Source organism: Trichosurus vulpecula, chromosome 5, assembly GCF_011100635.1.
Source record: "Trichosurus vulpecula isolate mTriVul1 chromosome 5, mTriVul1.pri, whole genome shotgun sequence".
In the NCBI taxonomy this organism is placed as follows: Eukaryota; Metazoa; Chordata; class Mammalia; order Diprotodontia; family Phalangeridae; genus Trichosurus; species Trichosurus vulpecula.
Genome location: NC_050577.1, coordinates 306126457 through 306139910, shown reverse-complemented (window position 1 = coordinate 306139910; position 13454 = coordinate 306126457). Strand labels below are relative to the sequence as shown.

Sequence of the window (13454 nt, the reverse complement as noted above, 5' to 3'; positions counted from 1 at the left end):
GGGTCTTCACCCCTACAACAGCTGCTAGCCAAATTTTTGTTACACAAACCAGTCCAGTATCTTTGACAAGAATACCCCAAATGGAGTCATGAGGAGTCAGACACAACTGAAAATGAGTTTTCAGTTAAATAACGATGACATAGAATGAATATAAAGTTTACTTTAAAACTGGGAATAGGGGGGCGGAGCCAAGATGGCGGCTGGTAAGCACGGACTAGAGTGAGCTCCTACCCGACTCCCTCCAAAAACCTATAAAAAATGGCTCTGAACCAATTCTAGAACGGCAGAACCCACAGAACAGCAGAGGGAAGCAGGGCTCCAGCCCAGGACAGCCTGGATGGTCTCTGGGTGAGGTCTATCCCACACGAAGCTGGGAGCTGGGAACGGAGTGGAGCAGAGCCCAGCCTGAGCGGCGTGGACGATCCAGACCAGAAGCCGGGTGGAGGGGGCCCTAGCACCCTGATTCAGTGAGCTGCGGCAGTTACCAGACCCCTCGACCCACAAACACCAAAGACTGCGGAGAAGGTTAGTGGCAAAAGCTGCGGGAGTGGAAGGAGTTCGTGGTTCGGCTTCCAGCCCCGGGGGCAGCGGAGGTGGGGCAGCTACAGCTGTTGTTACTTCCGGCTCCAGGCCCACCTGGTGGGAGGAATTAAGTGGCGGATCAGAGCAGGAGTGCAACAGCCTGCTGAAGATCTAAGCCCAGCCTGGACTGGGGGTTCTTGGGGAAGGAGGAGTGCGGCTCTGACAGAGCTGGCACCTCCCCCCAAACGTGGAACATAGAACTCGTTAGTCTACAAGCAGTCATACCCCACTGAAAAACTCAAGGGTCAAGTTAGTTGGTTGGGAATATGGCCAGGCAGCGAAAACGCGCCCAGATTCAGTCTCAGACTTTGGATTCTTTCTTTGGTGACAAAGAAGACCAAAACATACAGCCTAAAGAAGACAACAAAGTCATAGAGCCTACAACAAAAGCCTCCAAGAAAAACATGAACTGGCCCCAGGCCATAGAAGAACTCAAAAAGGATTTGGAAAAGCAAGTTAGAGAAGTAGAGGAAAAATTGGGAAGAGAAATGAGAAGGATGCGAGAAAACCATGAAAAACAAGTCAATGACTTGCTAAAGGAGACCCAAAAAAATACTGAAAAATACACTGAAGGAAAAACACCTTAAAAAACAGACTAACTCAAATGGCAAAAGAGCTCCAAAAAGCCAATGAGGAGAAGAATGCCTTGAAAGGCAGAATTAGCCAAATGGAAAAGGAGGTCCAAAAGACCACTGAAGAAAATACTACTTTAAAAATTAGATTGGAGCAAGTGGAAGCTAGTGACTTTATGAGAAACCAGGATATTATAAAACAGAACCAAAGGAATGAAAAAATCGAAGACAATGTGAAATATCTCCTTGGAAAAACCACTGACCTGGAAAATAGATCCAGGAGAGAGAATTTAAAAATTATTGGACTACCTGAAAGCCATGAATCAAAAAAAGAGCCTAGATACCATCTTTCAGGAAATTATCAAGGAGAACTGCCCTGATATTCTAGAGCCACAGGGCAAAATAGAAATCAATCACCTCCTCAAATAGATCCCAAAAAGAAATCTCCTAGGAATATTGTTGCCAAATTCCAGAGCTCCCAGATCAAGGAGAAAATACTGCAAGCAGCCAGAAAGAAACAATTTGAGTATTGTGGAAACCCAATCAGAATAACCCAAGATCTGGCAGCTTCTACATTAAGAGATCGAAGGGCTTGGAATGCGATATTCCGGAGGTCAATGGAGCTAGGATTAAAACCTAGAATCACCTACCCAGCAAAACTGAGTATCATGTTCCAAGGCAAAATATGGAGTTTCAATAAAATAGAGGACTTTCAAGCTTTCTCAGTGAAAAGACCAGAACTGAATAGAAAATTTGACTTTCAAACACAAGAATCAAGAGAAGCATGAAAAGGTAATCAAGAAACAGAAATTGCAAGGGACTTACTAAAGTTGAACTGTTTTGTTTACATTCCTACATGGAAAGATGATGAGTATGATTCATGAGACCTCAGTATTAGGGTAGTTGAAGGGAATATGCATGTATATATATATATATATATATATATATATATATATATATATATATGTATATGTATATGTATGTGTTTATGTTTATGTATATATATAAGTGAATGTGTATGTATGTATCTATGTGTATATGTATGTATGTGTATGTATATATATATGTGTTTATGTATATATATATATATATGTAAAAGAGAGAGAGCAGACACAGGGTGAGTTGAAGATGAAGGGAAGATATCTAAAAGAAATAAAATGAAATTAAGGGATGAGAGAGCAACATACTGAGAGAGGGAGATAGGGAGAGATAGAATGGGGTGGAATATCTCGCATAAAGGTGGCAAGAGGAAGCAGTTCTATGGGAGGAGGGGAGAGGGCAGGTGAGGGGGGAATGAGTGAACCTTGCTCTCATCAGATTTGGCCTGAGGGGGAATACCATACATACTCAGTTGGGTATCTTACCCCACAGGAAAGAAGAGGGAGGAAGATAAAAAAAAAATAAAAGGCGGGGGGATGATGGAGGGGAGGGCAGATGGGGGTGGAGGTAATCAAAACAAACACTTTGGAAAGGGGACAGGGTCAAGGGAGAAAATTCAATAAAGCGGGAATGGGTTGGGAAGGAGCAAAATGTAGTTAGCCTTTCACAACATGAGTATTGTGGAAGGATTATACATAATGATACATGTGTGGCCTAGGTTGAATTGCTCTGACTTCTTAGGGAGGGTGGGTGGGAAGGGAAGAGGGAAGAGAATTTGGAACTCAAAGTTTTAAAATCAGATGTTCAAAAACAAAAAAAGTTTTTGTATGCAACTAAAAAATAAGATACACAGGCAATGGGGCGTAGAAATTTATCTTGCCCTACAAGAAAGGAAGGGAAAAGGGGATGAGAGGGGAGGAGGGTGATAGAGGGGAGGGCTGACTGGGGAACAGGGCAACCAGAATATAAGCCATCTTGGAGTGGGGGGGAGGGTAGAAATGGGGAGAAAATTTGTAATTCAAAATGTTGTGAAAATCAATGCTGAAAACCAAATATGTTAAATAAATAAATTTAAATAGAAAAAAAAAACTGGGAATACCTGGATTCAAATATTTTACTTCACATAATGTCAAACCTTTCAGGTTTTATGAAAATAATAATAAATAAATAAATATTCTGGACCATTTGAACATTTTTTTTCTTTCTTCTCTAAGATTATAAATTGAAGAGAATGTGGAAATCTGAATTTGAAAGGGGAGTTCCTTCTTCTTGGAATTCTCTATACTAACAGGTCCCTGTCACCCTTAGGCAGCAGTGTGAAGGAAGATTTCAAGTTGTAGCTGAATTAGAAGAGGAAGACCAGTGAGGAAAATAGACTAGAATCATCCATTAAGATCTCAAGGGGATCTTGGAAACCAGCTCTTGAGGGCAAAGATTATTTTTTTTTAATCTCCAGTGACTTGCACATGGAAGATGTTTGATAAACATTATTTTTAATTGGATGGAACTAGAAAGGTCTCTGAAGGCCAAAGATTTTAAGGGGCTTGCTCTCAGAGGTCTAAAGGTGGAAGGGGCTCCAAGGTCAGAGCTCATTCCCTCCATGTTACAGATGAGAAAGCTGAGGCCCAGAGATTAATTGACCTGCCCATGGGTACACACCTTATTAGCAGCAATAATTTAGACTGAGGGCCTACCACTCATCATCCAGTCCTCTTTATGCTTTTCTGTGTATGTCCTAGAACAAAAGACTTGAGAAAACATTCCTTGAATACTGATTCCCTGTTTCAAGAGAGTCCTCCAGTGTTACTTTGCTGATTTGAGAAGTCTATGTGAAAAACATAGCCACAGGTCCATGTGGAAAAGCCCATTGACCAACACCTCTGTTGTTTTTTTCTTCCACAGCACGAATCATAAAAACCAAGCAGTGGTGTGACATGCTTCCCTGTTTAGAAGGCGAAGGCTGCGACTTGTTAATCAATAGATCCGGCTGGACCTGCACCCAGCCTGGAGGACGGATAAAGACGACCACGGTAAGTTGGCTTTGCACATGTCTTGGCTGCCTTCTGGCCTAGCACTGCTGCCCATCTGGGAGGGACCCAATGGTGCCTTCCCCCCATCTTCTTTGTCCAAGGGGGAAGTTGTTCATATGAATTTTCAATTGAACATCAGTAGTAAGGAAAATTTAAAAGCTGTCTTTTTGTATGATGACCTAGTTGGCATCCTCTCCATTCCTTTCATAAGGCCAAAAGATCATTTATCACTGTCCACTGCTCAGACACCTGACTCTATTTGCTGCCTTCTTAGTCCATCTGACAAAAAGTATTTAGAGCCATTTTCAGATGCTCGCTTCATATATCAGGTACCTGTTTGGAACTAATGCTAGCTCAATATCTGGTGGTAGCCTGCCTACAAAGAGAAGCCTAGAAACCAAGGAAAGATACCTTAAGAGCAGTAGTATACACACACATACACACACACACACACACACACACACACACAAACACATACATGAATGAATGTGTGTGTATTCAAAATTCTCTTAAGGCTACTTTATTAACTTTTCTTCAGCTTAAACATCTCTCCTACCCTCAGGTGGGAGGCATAAATTTGTTTTTACAAAAATATATGATCAGTTGAGACATACAAGAGGGAAGAAGATGACCCAAAAGAATCCTTCCTTCCATTCCTTCATCTTCTTGGTCTTTGTTCTTCCTAACCATTCTCACACCTTGCATAGTCAGGTTAAGGACCCAGGATAGCAAACAGGACCTGCAGATCTCCCGGAGCCCAACCTCAAGTCAATGGGAAAGCCCAGAAAGGGTCATGGGTGAGGAGAACAGGGATGTCTTATTGAGTTGGCCTGTCTACCACAACCACTCCATGCCAGGGAGGTTTTAAGCTAGAATCATTTAAATTATAATCCATTTTCCTCCTCCTGAGAGTTTCAAGGCTCAGATTCTCAAACCTAAGTAAGACTTCCCTGTGGGAGCCAAATACATTGGTTTGGGTACCAATCCTTGATAGTGTTTGACTAACTACCTGTGTTCCTCATTAAATTACATGCAAAAGTGTCAGGAGCCATATACCAGGATTTTTTTTTCCATCAGCAATGGAATGGGAAGAATGGGAGACTAAAGTTGTTGTGTATCATTTTTCATGCCAGTTTTTTCCCCAAATTTTTGAATGCCAAAGCATTCAAATGTTTTAAAGCTTGTTGGCCATACAGTCATCATCATTTTTCTGAAGGTCCTGAAGCTTCTAAACAGTCAGAGGAGGGAGCCAAAGAGCTCAACACCCATCCTTGGATTACACCTTCAACTGGAACAGAAGTTCTAAGGAAAACAAAACAAATTAAGTCAGTATGCCTTCAGGGCTGTGAGCACTTTTCTTTTTCCTTCTCTTGTTCTTTCTTCTATTTCCTTTCTTTCCCATTCACTTATTCTGTTTGCCATCTTTTTCATTTCTCTTCCCTGCTATCTTCCTATTTCCCTCTCCCCCTTTTCTTCCTTTTGTTCTCATTCCACATGAAAGACGTGATGAATGGTCAGAGTTGTAAACCTGTCATCAGAAGACCTTTGTTTGAGCCTGAACAAATCAGCTACATGTCTATTGGCAAGTCAGTTAACCCCTTTGGACCTCCATTTCCTAATCTGTAAAGTGGGAATAAGTCCAATTCAATAAAAATTTATTGGGTCCCCCCTAAGATATAGAGTTGAAAGAAACAAACAAAGCAGTTCCTGAGCACTAGGAGCATATATTCTCCTAGAGCAGTAATTCTTGCTTCTCTTTCCTTCTTAAACACTTTGTAAAGCCTAAAGCACTCTAGTAATAGGAGTTCTTATTATTGTGTGTGTGTGTGTGAGGTGTTTATACAAATATGTCTATACATATATTTATGCACTTTTTCGTGTGCACATACATTTTTATATAATTGTATTTGTATGTATATATAAAAAGTATACCTACAGTTAGGCTACAGTCTTGTGTAAGTTAAAACCTGGTACAAAACCATTAAGGTGGGTAAAATTAAGGATTTTAGGGTACTTTTAGTGAAAGTGATTCCCTAGGCCTATGTCTCATCCTAGGAACACTCAAGCGCTTTGTGTCCTCCTCAGGTGTCCTCTGACAATGTTCTACAGAGATCTTGGATATAGAACTCATTGCCATCCTGGTTAAGCCAGGACCACCCGAAAGTTTAGATTGCCACGAGAAAAGTACGCCTTTTGAGCAGGTCAATTTGCTTCTCTGGACAACCCTGACAAGATCACTGACTCATGTAAGACCAGTTTCAGACTTATAGAAATTGGCTTGAGTAACATGAACATTATTGAGAATGTGTTGTCAAGTCTGGGAGTTATAAAGCAGCAGTGAGTCCTACTTAGAAGTGGATTTAGAAGCAGAAAAAATATCTGCAGTAATTTCTCAGATTAAATTCCAACATGCAAGATATATAGGGAAATGATCCAAAAATCCAAAAACAGGAACCATTCCCCAGGTGACCAATGGTCAAAGGATATGAACAATCCGTTCTTAGAGGAAGAAAAGCAAACTAACCACAAGGATCCAAAAAGAAAATTCCAAATCTCTAATGATAAGGAAAAATGCTAATCCAAACAACACTGAGGTTCTGCCATAGACCTCTGAGTGAAAAGAAATCAGAAGGAAAATGACAGATAGTGGAGGAGATGTGGGAAACGGGTACACATCTGCACTGCTGATAGAGATGTGACTTGGTCCACGTATTCTGCATAGGAGTTCAAAACTGGGCCCCAAACTCAATAAGTCATGCATATGGTTTGACATAGTGGCCTCTAATTTGAAGAGATTCTATGAAAAATGTAAAGGACCCATGTGCAAAAAGATTAATAGTGGTGCGCTTTATTTGTGGTAGCAAAGAAAAGAAAAACAGGAGGGTGCCCGCCAATAAGGAAATGACTGAACAAGAGGTTGTACATACATGAATACAATGATATTTTAGCATGCCATGCCCTTATACCATAAAGAAAGAGATACATTCAGAAAAAAAAAACCAGGGAAGACTTGAATGAACTGATGTAGAATTAAGTGAAAAGAATCAGAGCACTTTATACAGGAACTTGGTAAAGGCAAACACCTTTGGCAGCCTGAATATCTCAATTGGTTAGAAAACTTTTTTCAGTGAAGACCCAGTAAAAGAATTGAGGGACACTTGTCCTACATCATCTTTTCTCTGAAGTGTAGAAGAACCAAGATTTTCCAGTTTGGTGAGTATGTTATCACACAGGGCCCTCCAGCAGCTTGAAGGCCCAGCACTGGGTGGTGGGTAATGGAAATTCTTTTGACAGTTTAGGAAGGCCAAAAGAGTCCTAAAAGAGAAACACTGGTTTGATCATCTCTAAGATCAGGTTTTCAAATTCGCCCTTTGTAATATACCCAATGCCTATAGCCCTGAATGCTAACCCCAGCTCTTCCCCAAAGGAAAAAAAATAGAGTTGTTATTCTTTTATTCCTTCAAGAGACAGACTAATATGCATGTGGTATATGCGGGGCATACTGCTGGGACTGGAGACAGTTCAGAGTAGATTATGACCCCTGTCCTCAGGGAGCTTACAGTTAGTAGAAGGACAAAGAAGAGGGCTAATCCAAAATGCTTCAATGATCCTGAAATCTGAGATGTCATTAACATCTATCTAGCTCCCACTCATACAGCCTGATACCCTGCCTGCAGATCCCGACCTATGTTCACAACAGTTGCTGTGGTTAATCTTCTCTCGGTTCTTGATCTCACTGCTACACATAATAATGTTGATCACTCCCTTCCCTTCAATACTATCTCTTCTCTTGTTTTTATAATACTATTCCTTCTTGGCGGTCCTCTTATCTCTCTGTTAGTCTCCTTTTCTGTCTCACCAGGAAGGAGAGAGGGAGGGAGGGAGGGAAGCAAAGAAGGTCGTAAAGAAGGGAGGAAGCATGTGAGGAAGGAAGGAAGGAAGTGAGGAAGGAAGGAAGGAAGGAAGGAAGGAAGGAAGGAAGGAAGGAAGGAAGGAAGGAGGGAAGGAGGGAGGAAAGAAGGAAGAAGGAAGGAAGAGATGGAGGGATGGAGGAATAAATGAATGAATGAATGAAAAATGGATTATTTAGTGCTCATTGTATGCTAAATACAATGTGCTAAATTCCAATGATACAGATAAAAGAAAGCAAGAGAATCCTTGACCTCAAAGAGATTGTCTTCTAATAGAGGAAAACCCTGCAAGGATAGCTGTGGTCAGAGGGTGTGACCTGGATGACGATCCCACAAAAGGGCACAGAGAAAAGGAGAATTGAAATAAATAAGAGGAGAACCAGGAAAGACTGGAGTCCTGAAAATCTAGAGAGATGAGGCTATCAAAGAGAGAGGGTGACCAACAACGTGGAGGTCTGCAGAGAAGTCCAGGACAATGAGGACTGAGAAAATTTGGCAGATTAAGATATCATTGATGATTTTAGAGAGAACAGTTGTGGTGGAGTGTTGATAAAGTTGGAACCTTGGTTTTAAGGAGTTAGGAAGAGAGTAAAAGGAGATAAAGTGGAAGCACCTATTGTAGATGGCCTTTTCAAGGAGTTTAGCTAGAAAGGGTGGAAGAGATATGGAATAATATTTAGCCGGGATTGGAAAATGGAGAAAATATCAAGTGAAGATTATTTTTTCAGGATGTGGGAAACCTGGGCATAGTTGTAGACAGTAGGGAATGAGCCAGTAGAGGGGGAGAGGTTAGAAATAAATGAATGGGGATGGCAGAGGGGGCAGTCCGTTGGAGGAAATGGGATGGAATGGGTCACTTGACCATGTGGAAGGATTGGCCTTGATAAAGAGTAAGGCCACCTCTTCATGTGAGACAGAGGAGAAAGAGGGGATAGTGTTAGAAGGTACATAAGTGATAACAATTGAGGAAGAGGAGAGAAGAGGGAACTCTCAGTGAATGGCTTTATCTTTTTCATGCAAAATAGAATTCCCTAGCAGCAGTGAAGACCCAGATGAAGTTGTTTAACATAAGTTTGTATGGATCATCAGACTGTTGTTTGATTTTCTCCACCTTTGTTCAGCAGCATGTATGTAGTAGTGAAGATGGGAGATGGTGAAAGTCATCCAAAGCTGATGGATAGCAGAGCAGAATCAGCTATATGAGGAAGCTAGAGATTCAAGAGAAGGGGACAGTGTAGAGTTGAGTCAATATGAGGAAAAGAGAAGAGAGTGGCCAGTGCTTGGGAGACGGCCTGGGAGACAATGAGGGGTCAACAGATTGGAGATCATGATACAGATGAGAGTAGGGTTTTGTAGATCACAGATATGATTGTGTCCCTCCCTTTATTCAGTAAATCCCAACACTTCCTATTGTCTCAAGAATAAAATATGAACTTTGCTATTTAGCTTTTAAAACCCTTTACAACCTGTCCTCAGACTGTCATTCCAGCCTCATTAAAGTAGTTCTTTCTCTCTTCCTACTTCTTTCTCTCCCTTTCCTTGTCCCTCTCTCTCCCTTCTTTTCTCTCTAGTCCTTTTTCAGATTAAAAATTCCAGTTCTAAATTAAGCTATTTTGACCCCTCTACCTGTTATCGTCTTGTCATGCAAGTTACCTTTTACTTAACCAATCTATATACATTTATTCTCAATGTGTTTATTATGTGGCTACATATCCACAGACACACGAGGCAGCTCGGAAGTTCACTAGATAGAGTGCTGGGCCTGAAGTCAAGAAGACTCATCTTTCTGAGTTCAAATATGGCCTCAGATACTTCCTAGCTGTGTGACCCTGGGCAAGTCACTTAACCCTGTTTACCTCAGTTCCTTGTCTGTAAAATGAGTGAGAGAGGTAAATGGCAAACCACTGGAGTATCTTTGCCAAGAAAACCTAAATCGAGTCACGACATGTCAGATACAACATGAACACCTCAACAACAACAACATACACACACACGCACATACATACACATACATATTTATTTAAAATTTACACACAGTTTTTAGAATATAAGATCCTTGTGAGAAGGGATCGTTTCATTCTTTATACTTGTTTTGCTGCCTAGAACAGAAAGGTACTTAAGTTCTTGATGCTTAATTGGCAAAGCATTTAAGCAAACTGGTGATCATTTTCCTTGAACTCAGCTTGATTATCCCTTGGCTGACAGACATAGCCTCCATCACTGAGCTTCTCTCTGGAGTCTTTCAGCCTGTTAAAGAATCACAAGGTCTTTAACTTTTTTATAGACCTTGGAGATCATCTAGTTCCATCTACTTATACATATAGGAGCTAAGAGAGCTGAGACTCTCCTGACCTAGCTTACCAGAGCCCAAGAGATCACTGGCTCACCTAGGATCAGCTCTCTGCGGCAGACTTCAGGGATAACTGCATCAGAGAAGGACAAATTAGGCGCTCCATGATGGCTACAACCAAAAGTTGTTGCAAAATGGGGTAACTTCTGAGGGCTTCCTGAAGGATTTACAGTGAGTGGTTTCCCCAGTCCTCCCAAAGATTAGTTTATTATAGGTTTACCAAAATTCAAATCTATGAGTTTATTGTTGTTTAAGAGAAAGCTCACCAACAAATACATGAAAATATGCCTCTTGGATTTTCAGGGGAGATTATATTTTTTTTCCAGCAAACTGTATACATGTTATCAATGAACCATCACTCCACAATTGTTGCTTAATGAATTCCTTCTCCTCCACGATGTACTTCCAGTGCCCGGAGCCGAGCTGAACATTCATGCGTCGGTTCTTTGGGAACTAACCTTTCTAAACCTCTGTGGTTTTACTTCTAAATTAGCTGAAGTGGGAAATTAAGGCGCCTGAAGATGCTAAGAGAGAGCTCACAGTGGATAAAAGGTGTAATTACTCTGACACAGGGCTCACTGCTTAGCTAGTAAAATTTACTAAGTCTTGAGCCTCGCCCAGGGATACAACTCCCTTAATCGAGTTTACTTACCCACGCCTGAACTCAGCATTCCTCACCATTAGTGCAGATGACACATGGCCTGAATCAGAGCAGTGGTTCAGTCCATACTTGGAGGGGCGGTGGAAGTGTGGTTGGAATTTCAATGAAGACTTTTCATTCCCTACTCATCATCACCAACATGCAATTAGAGAGCTTGATGTAGAGCTGTTTCCTACAATTTGATTGTTGATTACCTGGGAAGGCATTGCCTAGGAGGGTCACTGTGTGTCCAGGAAAGGACCCAGAGACCAGAGAAATCAGATCCAAGTCAACAAAGTTAAATTCAACTGACATTGGTTAAATGTCTATTATAGGCAAGGTGCTATACTAAGGCATGGGAATAGGATAGGGGCAGAAACTCAACCTATGATTTTATTGGTATAGGAAGTTCCAGGGTGAGGGAACCCACTCTACCAATGCAACTTAACATCTTCTCTACAACTTAGCAACTTGGAGAATTTTCTTTTAGAGAAATAAAGTGACTTTCTCTGGTTCATTCACCCTATGAATGTCTGGGGTTGGACTTGATCCCAGATCACGCTGCCTTCCAGGACCATTCCCTTTCTATGACCCCATACTGCTATCATGGGGATACACAGACAAAAATTTTTGCCCTCTCTGACTCTCTCCCTCCCAGCATCCTTCCCTCTGTCTATGTGCTTATCTCCATCTCTGTGCCCCACTGTCTCTTGCTATCTCTCCCTCCCTTCCTTTCTTTCTCCTTCTTATATCCCTGACCCACTTGAGTTCTCAAGTCCTGTATTTCTCCCTTGGCCACACAATGTCTAACGTTCCTTTCCTTTCCACTCCCACAGCTTTTCTTCCAACACCTAGGTTCTAATCTTATGGCTGGACTATAGAGTGATGTCCTGGAAAAAGCACTCTGGGACCTGGTTTTGAGGGCTGCCACTGCCACTTTCACATGACCTTGGAGAGGTCATGGAATCCCAGGCCTGAAGACAGCAGAAGTCATTTGATCTAGCCCATAGCTGGGCATAAATCACCTCTGCGGTATCCTCAACAAATGGCCACTGAGCCTTTCACTTGAGACCTTCAGTGAGGGGGAATACACTGTTTCCTGAGTAATCCAATTTCATTTCAGAAGAGTTCAGATTTTTAGGAAGCTTTTTTTGATGTTAATTCCCAAATCCACCTTTCTTGATCACCTACCCTTTGTTCCTATTTCTTCTTTCTGGGTCTAGGCAGGAAAAAAAAAAGTAATTACTTCACATCACTGGACCCCAAATTCTTCATCTTCAAAATTAGTGTAATAATGTTAACACTACGTTCCAAAGTATTTCAAAGAATGTGTTTTTCATTATTCTAAATATTATTATATGAACTTGACAAATATCCGCAGGTATGAACATTTCCTTATATAAACAAGAGGAAAAAAGGGATTGCATATGACACCACAAATCTCTCACTCTGTTATTTAGGAAAGAATTCTTCCATATGGTCAGTTGGCATTACAGCCATTTAACAGACTTTTTTCTCTCTCTCTTCATCTGTGAAATGAGGCAATCAGATTCAGTGGCCTTGTATATCCTTCCTGCTCTCCTTCTGTACTTACAGCATCCTCTTCCAACCATCTTTTCCATCCATCTATCTTATCACAAAGCATGACCTCAAAGCCCCTCCCCATCATGGTTGCCTTATGTTCTATATGGTATCCAGCCCTGGACCCAATAAATCCTAACAATCATAGGACAGCATTATGAACACTTCCCTGCTTCTGGAAACTATACGCCTCTTATTAAAGTAATCTGAAATCCTTTCAATGTTTTGCTTTTTTTCAATCATTTCAGTCATGTCTATCTCCTCTTGACCCCATTTGGGATTTTCTTGGCAATACTGAAGTGGTTTGCTTGCTGTTTCCTTCCCCAGCTCATTTTACAGATGAGGAATTTAAGCAAACAGGGTTAAGTGACTTTCCCAGGGTCACAGAACTAATAAGTATCTGAGGCCAGATTTGAACTCAGGAAGATGAGTCTTCTTGACTCCAGGACAGGCACTCTATCCACTGTGCCATCTAGCTGCCCATTTCAATGTTCAGGGCTGGCAAACGTTTCAGATAGTCTGAATTCTCTAAAGGGTAGAATTTTCCAGAACGTATCTTACTCCACTGATGAACACAGGAGAATTCCTTATGCAGTGGAATATTGAATTGAAAGAGAATTGATGAGAAGGGAAGACTTAAGACGTATGAGACAGCTGCCTTCAGGTGTTTGAAGGACTATTCTGTTTAAGAGGGTTTAGCCTTGTTTTCCTTGGCCTTGTAGGACAAAGCTGGGATCGGTGGAAAGAAGTTAAGGAAGCAGATTTAGATCTGATGTAAAACACAGACACATCCATCTACACACCAACAACATTAACAACAACAACAACCTCCTAGTAGTTGGATCTGTCCACAGTGGCATGTGTTTTCTTACATAAGAGTGTTTGCTTCTCGTTGGAATTAGCTGCTGG

The 13454-nt window shown here is 41.3% G+C and overlaps 1 protein-coding gene across 2 annotated transcripts in view; it reads left to right on the top strand.

Moving 5' to 3' along the window:
• The window catches only part of TAFA5 (TAFA chemokine like family member 5), a 582115-nt gene that overhangs the window by 509061 nt on the left and 59600 nt on the right, over positions 1 to 13454 (top strand). For both annotated transcript variants that reach the window (XM_036761827.1, XM_036761828.1), the window contains exon 3: positions 3936 to 4063. In XM_036761827.1, the coding sequence (XP_036617722.1) occupies positions 3936 to 4063 (128 nt within the window). The remainder of the gene's footprint in view (positions 1 to 3935; positions 4064 to 13454) is intronic.